Below are 12,365 nucleotides of genomic sequence, written 5' to 3'. Positions count from 1 at the left end.
TAACAGTAAATCATGACCCTAGCTATGGGTGTCAGTCGCAGGGCAATTGGCTAAATAGCCAGCAGACCTATGTATTAGTTGAAGCATTTTAATGTTCACAATTACAAAATGTTTCAAAGACGACATGGACAGGAATCCTCAAGCCTGAGTGCTTCTAGCAACAGGCATGCTTACATAAAGGTTTGCAAACAACCTGTATTCCACCAGTCACAGAATGCTGAGCAGGAACTATCAGAGCAAAATAAAACTGAAACAAGGACGATCGTGTATTGATCACTTTAGTAATTGAGAAACACTTTCATTCCACTTTTCTGAAATAACACTATGACCCCTGGTGATGGACCACATGGAGTCCATCAGCAGCAACTCTTATTTAGCAAGTCGTGTCAGAAGATAATCGCTTTAGACCCAGCCCTTCCACCTGGAGTGCTGGCCCTTGGGCGAGCCACTCACCTGACCAGCCTCAACTTCCCAGTCCTCATGGCTTCCACACGCAACTCTTGGGGGCTCACTATCTGCCTTGCTTAACTCTAGGGTAATCGAGAAGGCCAGCTAAGATCATGAAGAGATTTTATGCATACTGTATATTGATGAAGCCATTATTATCCCAATTCCACAGTCATCTTCTCTGGATAGGATCTGGGTACCTTCCAGAGTGAAACCCAGGCAACAGGATCACAGCAGTAGCAGTGGATGGAGACCAGACCACCATGCTTCTCTGGATCCCCTGGGAGAGCCCCCTTTTAGCCTCTAGTTGTGTTCAGCTGCCCCATAACATCATTTCATTCTGATGTCAAGGGGCACCTCTTGTGGCTACTCCCCAAGCCCTCACCTGGGCTTCCCTGATTGTTCTGGCGCATTCTTGCAGCTCCTTCTCTACTGGCCCTCAAGGACTTTCAGATTCTCCTGGCTTCTTGAGGCCACTGTCTTTGGAACCAGGCAGCCTGCTGGGCCCCGCGTCTTTCTGGCTACACCTTAGCAGAACCCGGGCTGTACAGAGCCTGTGTCCCTCGTCTACCCTGGGGGAGACAGTGCAGCATGGCCTCTCTCCCCCACTTTCACACTGTGGATGATGCTAGACAGCATTCCTCCTGCATGGTACATTCTCCTCACAAGGATAATAGATGGATAGATGACAGACAGGTAGGTGGGTAGGTAGATAATGCAACTGACAGCATAGGTGAAGTCGGATGCCTCCCTCCCATGCAGGTAAAACTGGGCCAGCATTCTGCCCAGGTCACAGGGAGGAGCCCTGAGAGAAAACAGGAAGATGAAAATGTCTGAGAATCCCTGATCACAATTATATGGGTCACTTCCCTCAAACGGCTGGAACATTTAATGACATGTGCAGAACTACTCCTAGGATAGCCAAGATGTGAGGTGGGAGAGCAGGGACAGTTTGTACCTTTAAAAAGCTTCTAGTCTTCCATCTATACGTAATATTTTTTTTTCCCTGTCTGGTTAACCAATAACATAAGTAGTGGGTAGCTAGGTTTTAGGATGGTTCAAGAATGTTTTTTTCCCCTTGTTTACATGAATTTGCATACACATACACGCACTCCCCTGGAGTAAGCTGATCGCCAGGCTGCAGAAGAACGAGAACGCCCGTTCCTACCGATGACCCAACTATGCACAGTCGGCTTTGGGCAGAGTGGACAGCGCCGCCGCCCTTACCTCGCAGAAGCTCTGGCACTGCTGCTTCCGCAGGTCCCCCGAGTCCTTGCACGGCTCCAAGCACTGGAAGACAGGAACAATAAATAGAAATAAAACATGGCTAAGAAGCAAAGCCAAGAGGAAAACAAAAAGAATTCACCCGTGGTGGTTGCTTTTCAGTGCCTGTTTTTCCCAATTAGTTTAGGAAATCCAGCTATCAGCTGATCATTTTAACTGGATATAATATAAATGGCTTCACTATAAGGCAGAAGAATTTGGATAAGAAATTTTTTTTTTGCAACAAGAAATAATTTTAAAGGTTGTTCAGATGAAATATTTTTTTCATAAAATTTAATATTAACTTGCTTTTGGTTGGCAACATAGGGCTATTTTTTATACACTCTTCTTCAAATGATTAAGTGAAAATGCGTTGTATTAAATGTACACATATATTGCTGTTATTTATGTTTTACCTCAATGAGTCTAACAGCATTAACAGTCATCCAATTTAATCGCTCCATGAAAATATATTGAATAAATGTAAATGCTAGATTCTGACTGAGAGTTTCATAACAGAAAATGAAGTTCACTTAAACACACATACCCCTAACTTATTACTTTATATATTCTGACAAATCAAACACACTAGCCAATCTCCATTGTTCAGTAATAATTATAATATTAAATAACATTGTTGAGTAAACAAATTATGTACATATATAGCATATAGTTTATTACCATATATACTATATATAAGGTATATATAGTATGTGTATATATATATATATATGTATGGCATGTGCATGTGTGTGTAAGATAATATCATCCCTCAGGGTTAAAAAAAATGTTACATTGATATGCATGGATATTTGATTCTCTTAATGCAAGTTTTAATTAGTAAAAGTTAATAGTCATGTATAGTCAAATGTAAGTTATTTAAATATAGGCATAGCCCTGGCTTTCATGAGCTCATGATTATTTTATCTATATTATTTTTATTTCATTGTTGATAAATTTTCCAATTAGGATAGAAATTCTCAGTTAAATTTCAAACACATATAACATAGAATTCAGGACATATGCTATACAGATACTATTTTTTCACTCTATTTTCTAGTAACCTCCTCCCTGTTTTAAAATACAGATATAGTTGGAAGATACACTGGAAGACTCTATGATGGAACTTAATTTTCAAATATTAACTGCCATTTTTAATCAAAGATATATATGAAAACAATGGCCCCTGTATCAACTGCCAATCCTTTCCAGCAATACTACTCAAAGTGTGATCAATGACAAATAATATGCACCCCTGCTTGAAGTTTATTAGAAACCTAAACTTAGGGGCCTCTCTCTCAACCTACAGAGTCAGATTCTCTGGGAGCAGGATCTGGGAATCTTTTCTAACAATTTCTACTAGAAGTCCTGACGCTTACTAAACTTTAAAAAGAGCTGCGATCAAATCTGTAGAGTCTATAATGTGTCTGTCTTGTTTCATATAAGTTTCATTGGGAACAAATATTTTTATGAGAATATTGTAGATACTATCTTCAGTAATGTTGCATGTGAACAATTCATTTTTAATCATTTCAATTAAGAAAAATAAACTTGAGCTCTTTAATAATTTTTTCCCAAGAATTCTATGAGCTTGTCCCAAGTTTTAATGTTATCTCTCCCAAGAATGTCAAAAACAAATGTACAATTTTTCACCAATGTGACAATTTTAAAAGAATGCCATTTTTGGCCGGGCGCGGTGGCTCACGCCTGTAATCCTAGCACTCTGGGAGGCCGAGGCAGGTGGATTGCTCAAGGTCAGGAGTTCGAGACCAGCCTGAGCGAGACCCCGTCTCTACTAAAAATAGAAAGACATATGGACAACTAAAAATCTATATAGAAAAAATTAGCCGGGCATAGTGGCGCATGCCTGTAGTCCCAGCTACTCGGGAGGCTGAGGCAGTAGGATCGCTTAAGCCGAGGAGTCTGAGGTTGCTGTGAGCTAAGCTGACGCCACGGCACTCACTCTAGCCTGGGCAACAAAGTGAGACTCTGTCTCAACAAAAAAAAAAAAAAAAAAAAAAGCCATTTTTGTAATATTGATGAAACATTGTTTAAAAACTTGTCTACCTTACATATTTGATGAATTCCTTAGACAGTTAGTTTTGTTTCTAAAGACTACATTATTGCTTTATCCCCAGAGCTCTTTTTTTTTTTGACTGACATTGACTCCTACGCAAAACAGGTTAGCAGTTATTTAATATGTATGCTTAGACTTAATTCTTCCTCAAGACCATTTGAAATTAATGAATGGCACTCTTCAAAATACCTTGAGATTTTGTTCAGTCCAAGAAGTGTCCTACGAGGTAGCAGAATCACTCCCCAAGATCTGGGAATTATTCATGGACAGAGATTCAGCTACCAGCAAGGTAAGCCTTTGTCATTGCACGCAAGAAACATCCAATAGGCATTTATTCCATAAAGAGACTGTTACATGCTATGTGGCTAACAATGTCTCAAAATATTGTAATTACGTAATTCTTGCCTTCTGTCATTACTAAAATGTAAGTTATAAAAATATTCTGCTACATGTGTACCTAATTGCATTTTCACAACTGTAGGTATCACTGCACAAAAAGTCTCAATCCTTTGAGATCTCCGTAATTCCACATAACCATGGTCCTGACAGCTTGTGGAATGGTCAGATGCCTTATATAAAACAAATATCATTTACAAAAATAGGCATATTTCTGAAACACTAATAGAAGCAATACATAACACGCTTGTCTTCCTATTAGTCCAGCATCTCTGTCTGCCAAGTCTTGCATCGATATAGGCAATTCATTTAAAGTTCCATTTTAATTGCATGCTTGCCTCATTTCCAATTGCTAGTAATCAGCAGTGTCTAAAGGTATATCTCAAAATGTGATTAGTGATTGGCGATTTTTCTTTCAATAATTCTTTATAAAATCCACCTGACAAGAATAGCTCAGATGCAATCATCTGAGTAAATCTTTGCAGGAGGAATTTACCAAAACTCTATTTCTTTATAGTATTCCAGCCAATAAAAAAGGATTTCAACAACAGCTAAAAAGAAGGGGGGGGGGAGGAATGACAGCCATTTCTTTTGCACTTCATATAGAAGAAAACACTTCCTGATTCTCCAAGCAATAAAACAGGTTTGCCAAAAGGCAAGAGCCCTACGTGTCTCTTCCATGAGAGTCGTGAATGTGAGAGAAATGATCACACCAGCAGACAACTGCTTTGGAATTTATTACCTATCAGAGCTGTAAGTGCTGTGATCGTGTATTGCCTAACACTACCCAGAATGGTAACCAAAGTTAGTATTCTTAGCAAGTGTTTTAGGCTTTCAAGTGTTAGGATGATAGACTGTTTGAAATCATGTCTTCCTAGGCTACTGCTTCAAGCCCAATGAAGAGAACGTTAAATTTCAAAGAAAAATATAGGTTTAGAAAGCTAATCATATGTCATTGTTTGACATGAAGATAGCGATTACTTTTTATTTAACCTAGTACCTAGAACCTTTACAGATTATGGAGCACTTTTAGAACAATCTGTTCAATAGAGCCTCATCATGACAAATCCGGAAGTATGTAAAAGTAGGTGCTATTATCCTTACATTTTCGAGAGGAAACACTCAAGTGTAGGGAGGGGAGAAAGCAGAGCCAGTAACTCTGGGAGCGAGTGGGGGACTGGGATTGGAACCCATGCTTCGGCACACGGAGAGGACTGTTATTGCTGTGATAAAGCATCACCCTGCATATGCCACTTGCTTCAAGGGCTTCATGAGACCATGTAAATAAAAGAGATTTGTAAACTGGAAAGTACTTCGCAAGTCTATTTTTACTTTACTAAATTATTATGCTGCCAGAGAGGATTCACTTCCAGAATGCCCTAGGTGCTAGATATTCCAAAGCATTTATAAACACAACCAGTAAGATAGAGTATTTCATGTCATGGAGAAAGACATCCAACTCATGAGCCCAAGTACCAGCTATCAAGGAAATTGTTGACATTACTTTGGCAAACTACCATCTGGCCAGTTGAAGCACTAAATTCTATAACTTACACATTTAGCCACTTTCATAAAAGCGCAGCAGAGGAAATTTTATTACCAAAATGGCAAATACTATAAATTCTGATGCAAAAAAAGTTCACACAAAATATGAATTTTCACACATGCCCAGTAATCAAGGAAGTAGAACTCACAATTAGGTGATGCTAAAGAAATAGAACCCAAGCTAAAACAAAGCAACTAGCATGCCATACATTTCAACCTGTTCAAATTAGCATCCAATTAGCTAAATCAACAAATATGGAATAGTATTTCCTACATGCAAAGTATTTGTCTAGTCACCAAAGCAGAGGAAAATGTGGCAAGAATCATTCTGCTCTGAGGTAGTATACAATCTTCTGGGACAAAAGCATGTAGATAACTAAGTCTGCATCAAGGAAGCATCAAAACAAGAGAGAGAAAAGAACAATGTGCTGTAAGAAACTAAAAAACTGGCATGTATATCCATACGGGATCATGGGAGAGGATTTTGTAGTATTGGGGACTTATGAATTTACTTAGAAGGATGAGTAGGACTTGAATAACTGTAACGTTTGGGGCCTGGATGATATTATAAGTACATTGGGGAGGCAGTGTGGTGTGTGTTGCTAAAAGGAGAGAAGACGTAGTAGAAAACCAGGCTGGAAAGATAGCCCTTGGAATTCAATGAGGACCCACTGACACCCTCAGAATGGAGAGTTGCTTGCTCTACTTCGTGTTTAAAATGACTTGAGTGTTGGAATAGAAGATAGGTTTAGAAAGGCAAGATACAGGCAATGAAAACAGAGCAAAAGTCTTTAAAATGTCTTCCAAGTCTTCTCTCCATTATTTCTAGTGTCCATATACCATTTGGGTGGCAGGGGACATCAGGAGAAAGGGAAAGGAAAATTAACCTATGAAAGGCAATATGGATGTGCAAGTTCACGGACATAATTTCTGATTTGCTTTGAAATACGGGAATGAGAGAGAAATAAAAATGGGAGAAGGCATGCAAATGTCTAACCTAGATCTGAAAAGAAATGATGCTGGCACCAAGACAAATGTGGCATGAAAAGGGCTCTTCCAAGACTAGGGCAGTGTGCGATTTGCAGGACATATGGTATGCGTTCACAGAAATATTTTCTGTTGAATAATTAAAAAGCAAATAATGGTTTATATTTAATTCCTGTCACGATTATTGCCTGGATATAAGGAATGAGCCTTGAGTTCTACCCGAAAATCTAACTTTTTTATTTTGTACAAGAACACGTTCATAGCACATGATAATGCTATCCCCAGAAGTTTGCAAAGACCATTTCTGCTTTCTGAATTAACAGCAGCAAATTTCTCTGGGAAATTGTGAATCTGCTGTTTTAGATGGAAGTTTTCTTCTTTCCTTCCAAAGTATTTCCTAAAATATGTGCACTCTGCTGCCTTTAGAAGTATTTGTGGACTCCCTCCAGCTCTAAATTGGTGCTGTATAGAAGTTGTTACAATCCTGTGTGTCGAAAAGTGCACTGTGTCTTGCCAAAATAATGAAGTCTTTTGGCAGACAGCCCTCAGAAGCACAGCGCAGAACAATCGTCGGAGGATTAGCATGCCAGCCCAGCACAGCCGCGTGCCCAAGATGCTTCCCACTGCAGACCAACTCGCTCTGAGACAGTCAAAGGGTAATTGCTCTCCCATCACCATGCTTATTAGGAAACCTGGGCCCCGTTTTATCACAACCATTTTTCACCATAAAGGGAGTCCAGGCATCAAGGGCTCTTTTGGTTTCAGGGAAAGTATTTAAAAAGTACATATAAATAAATAAGAGAAAAGTAATTAATCAAGGTACTTATTATCAGAGAGCCACACTGCCGTTGTAATTCTTTCTCACTTAAACTAGACCATTGTGGACATAATTGAGTCCCTTGGAGTAGACGTGTCCTGGAATTCCGTGGCATGGAAGGACATCATGCCTTCTTAGTGTCCTGATTTTTCAGACCCAATCTTCTGCTGTGGCATTCTAGCATAGTACCGAAGCTTCAAAGAGGATTCTCATGGTCACGTCTCAAATTCAAAAGATATTGATTATGAAGTGAAAGCAATAACTTTACGGCAGAGAAACCTGGCGGAGAGCACCTCACCTAAGGGATCAAAGGCAACACCTCCAAGAATGCAGAGGGAGGGGTGAAAAAAACAAAACAAAGCTCAGGTGCCTCCTGAAAGGATGCCCTGGGAAGGAAACAGCATCATGGAGGCAGGATTCCTGCCCGATATGCAGAACCTGCCTCTAACCATGAGGAAACACCAAACAAATCCAGATTGAGGTGCCTTCTGCAAAGCACACGGCCTCTAGTCTTCAAAAGTATCAACATCCTGAAAGACAAAGAGAGGCTGAGGAACAGTTCCAGACCCAGGGAGGATAAACATATAGGACGACCAAGTGCCCTGCATGGTGTTGGATGGGATCCTGAATCAGACAAGATGAGGCTACAGAGGACAAGATTGGGGCAACCAGAGAAATTTAAATATGGGCCATAGATTCGAAACTAGTATTACGTCACTGTTAAATTGCCTGAATTGGATAATTCCACAGTAGTTAAGAGAATGTACTTGTTCTTAAGAAGTACATGCTTAATTATTTGGATGGAAAGAGTCATGATGTCTACAATTTATTTTTAAGTAGTTGAAAAATTATCATGAGTGTACATACATATATATATGAAGAGAGAGAGAGAGAGAAAGCAAATATTTTTTAAAAAGGAAAAGTTAATAATTGATAACTCTAGATTGGGTTAAGAATCTAGAAACCAGGGACCAAATCTGGCCTACCTCCTGCTTTTATAAATAAAGTTTTATTGCAACACAGCAACATCCATTCACTTAGGCATTATCTGTGGCCGTCTTTGTGCTACAACAGCAGGGCTGAGTGGTTGCGACAGATGACCAAGCAAGCCAAAAATATTTACAAGTTTCTGACATAAAGTTTGCTATACCCTGGTTTAGATGAAAAGTATATGGAAGTTCTTTGCACTATTCTTAGAACTTTCTTAAGTTCTGTTTTTTAAAAAATAAAGTTAAAATTTAAAAATAAATTTAGAAAGTAATCTTAAAGTCACTTAAAATCTCAAAATCACAATTTGTTTTTAGCAAGAATCATTCGAAAGCTATTATGGATATAAATCTATGGGCAAAGATTATTTAAAAATTAAAGTGCTTATAGGAGGAAATGGAGAGTTAAAGACAAATGCATGAGAACAGAAACCTCACACTAACTGGGTGGCCTGTCTTCCCACAAAGCTGGTTAAGAAGAGAGAGACAAAAGCCTGGAATCCTTCAGGCCCTGTAAAGTCTGGTCTAATAGGCTCTATAAACAGGTGGTTTAACCACTGCCTCAGGAACCCAAAGGGACAGGAGCCAGAGTGGCTTCTGTCATCTTGGGAGTCCCAGGTTAACTCCAGGGACGCTCTGTAAGGATCCCAATTGTCCTGCCTCTGTGTCTCAGCTCCTAATTATAACATGTAGGAAACAAGTTTATCCAGCACCACAGTCTCAAAATGTCTCTCCCTCCTTTATACTAAATAAACCCTTCTGACAATGTCAAAGCAAAATGTTCCTCACAATGAAAATGGGAAATGAATATAACCCACTTCTTTGGCACTTGCAAACTACCCCACAGCACGTCCCCAATAAGTATTAGCTTTCAGTAAGTAGTATGTGTGCTTTCTGCACAAGTTTATACACAAGTTCTAAAATCAGCAGAATCAGTCCATGTTTATTAACAGCCCAAGGAGGGAAAGCCAGTGTTGGTATCGGGCCAAGACAGAGAAGTGAAGGAGGGGTGGGTGCCCTTTCTTCACATGAGGAAGTTCACATCCTAACAAGAACATTTTCCTAAAGACACTAAAGAACCGACCCTCAGTGGAAAATTTGCTGGAGGAGAAGATAGCCCAAGAAAATGATATACATCACAAGACAGCCTTTTCTCTGAGAAAATGCACATTTAATCAAAGTGCTCAAAAAATCAATAAAGGCTAGAAAATAATAGCTAGAAAAGAGCTACACATAATTTCAAACCCAGAAAGTGTAACACACACACACACACACACACACATCCCATTTTTTAATTATAGTTTGTTTATAAGCATCTGTGTTCTTTGGCAGGCTGTCAAATCAACCACTCAGCTTTCTCCAGTGTTGATTCCCAGGTAATCAAAATAATTCAAGAGTCCTGGCAGAGCCACTAGTCAGTTTTTATAGGCTGAATTAAGGAGAACCACTTTGTGCACCCGGAATCTCAAGCGTTCATTAGATCAGATTTTGTGTAACACAACTGGAATCGCCAGCCACAGCACTCCGAGGGCTTAAACATCCAGAGCTCCCATCTCCTGCAATGAAAGTTAGGCTTTAATCTGCACAGCGTGATCCTGACAGCACCGAGCCCCAAGGTTAAAAAACTTCTCTGTGACAAGTTGAATGGAGATTAGGAGTCCGCTCACATCACGCTAAATTTAAAAGCTTATGCAAGACTAGCACGGATCCTTATCTTTGTATATATTTTTTTCCTACACATCTTTCTTGACAACACACGATTCCTAAGAAAATATTTAATTGGTAGTTCTGGAGAACGATGTCAATTGTCTTCCCAATCTGGGTGGCCTGGCAGCCTTTTTCCTGTGCTAATGACTTTATAAAACGTGGCATACATCACAGGAGGAACTGGATCTTGTTCTTTGTCCCTGTGGTAAATCTCACAGAGCTACTTACGAGCCTGTCTCATTTATAATATCTGCTTCCTGCTTAATAAGCTTGTTTATATTGGCAGCACATAAGAATGCCATGGGTAGATATATACTGTCTGCTTATTATTTCCAAGAAATGAAACCTGATTGTCTAAGAAGTGAGTGGGTATAGTAGGTTCTAAGAGAGACCCTAAAACGAAGCATGTCCTTGCAGTCAGACAAATAAGCAACGGTGTCAACACTAATCCTTTCCAGATAGAAGTAGCTTGTAACACCGACAGCTTAATATCTGTCTGTGTGGTTTGGTTGTCTGACATGTCAAGCTCAAGGAAGGCATGGTGTGCTCTTGAAAGAACCAGAGAGACAAATCCCATGGGACGTTCATGTTTCCTGTGGCCCTTGCCAGATCGAATCACCCTGGCTTTGTCAACGTGAAAGCTCCTCTGAGACATTAGTGCACCCCTGACCAAACCCATTCATGCTGGCGTTATGTGGTGGGTCTGCTCCAGACTCACAGGTTAGACATGATATTCATAACTTTTCAGAAGCTGAACAGGAAACACCGCAGTAGAGCATACATGTTAGTCAGGGATGGGAAACCCTATTTATAATAAAATCTATTCAGCCTTTAACTCAAACTCAAAACTCATACAATCTCACTGGATATTTAATTTTATTCTCTCTTCACCCCCAAGAAGGGCAATGTTGAGGTTCTTGTGGCCAATGGAATTGCATTATAATAAAATGACAATTAAAGCTATTTGTGAACCCAACCAAAACCAGCAGCAAGCACAAACTCAGTAAATTTGGATCGGAATGAAGTTTTGTTTAATTATCTGAGTCTTTCAGGAAATTTTGCACAGGGTCTAGAGTAGCCTCCTTCATACTGGGGGCAATGCAGACCTCAATCTCTTGAGCTTATTTTCCCTTGTTACTCCCTTTACCTGAAGCACACATTTAAGAACTCAACTGAAGATGCCTCTTCTTGTCATTTTGTATTTCACAACTCAGCTAATTGAACTCTGTTTGATTAACTCTCAGCTTACCCTCTTGACTCCTTTACCTACTTGTTCATAGTTGCTCTGCTGGAACAAAAAATGAAAAAAAAAAAATAATGCAGCTCACATAGTCTAGAGCAGTGGTTTACAACATAATGAGAGGGTGAGAAGGTTCCGTAGATACCCTATCCAATATGGTAGCCATCAGCCACAAAAGGCCATTAAGCACTTGAAATGTGGCCAATGAGACTAAACAATGAAATATCTAATGTTACTTCATCTTAATTTAAACTTGTAGAGCCATATGTGGCAAGTGGCTACCATATTGGAGAGGACGAATTGAGAGCATTAAAAGGAAAGTACATAAGTGTGCATTCAAAACCCATGATGCCCACTTTCTAGTGGGAGAGGAAATAAAAACTGCATTTCCCAGATGACTATGCCACTACAATTCTGAATTCAATTTGGTTTTGCTTACCAATACGTTTATGCAGTATTTGAAGGCAGAAGTAAAGCAAAAGGTATTTTGTTGCCTGAGCCCTGTTCACTATTTCTGCAGCTTGGAACCACTGTGGAAGTGTGAAGGTTTTCTGCTGTGTGCTGTAAGTCTCCATTCCTGGGTGTCTGGAGAGCCTTCACCAGGGGAAGCTTTCTTGATTCTGCCACTGTTGCTCCAAAACGCCCTCAGAGGAAGCAAGGGAGTCAGCTCTCTATTGCTCTGGAATCATTTCTGGAGGCTTAGCCCAGAGCCCATTCCTTCAACAATTCCAATTATTTCAGAAGCATCTAATCCCGTATTAAATTCTTTCCAGCTTACATACCTAGAGTAGTTTGTTTTCTTCACTGACATTGCTTGATGCAAACAACTAAGATGATACGTGTGTTCAAATTTATTCTCTGTGCCATCAAAAAATACAATGAATGTAGCCATAGCTTCTC

At 39.7% G+C, this 12,365-nt stretch overlaps 1 protein-coding gene across 1 annotated transcript in view; it reads right to left on the bottom strand.

Annotated features, from left to right (window-relative positions):
- Nucleotides 1–12,365, bottom strand: part of ANOS1 (anosmin 1) — a 150,467-nt gene that overhangs the window by 65,747 nt on the left and 72,355 nt on the right. The window contains exon 3 of the mRNA XM_069463845.1: nucleotides 1,675–1,737. Within this exon, the coding sequence (XP_069319946.1) occupies nucleotides 1,675–1,737 (63 nt within the window). The remainder of the gene's footprint in view (nucleotides 1–1,674; nucleotides 1,738–12,365) is intronic.

The sequence above is a fragment of the Eulemur rufifrons genome, chromosome 30, assembly GCF_041146395.1.
Source record: "Eulemur rufifrons isolate Redbay chromosome 30, OSU_ERuf_1, whole genome shotgun sequence".
NCBI lineage: Eukaryota > Metazoa > Chordata > Mammalia > Primates > Lemuridae > Eulemur > Eulemur rufifrons.
The sequence above is the reverse complement of the archived record's forward strand: the minus strand, read 5'-3'. Positions and strand labels throughout refer to the sequence as shown.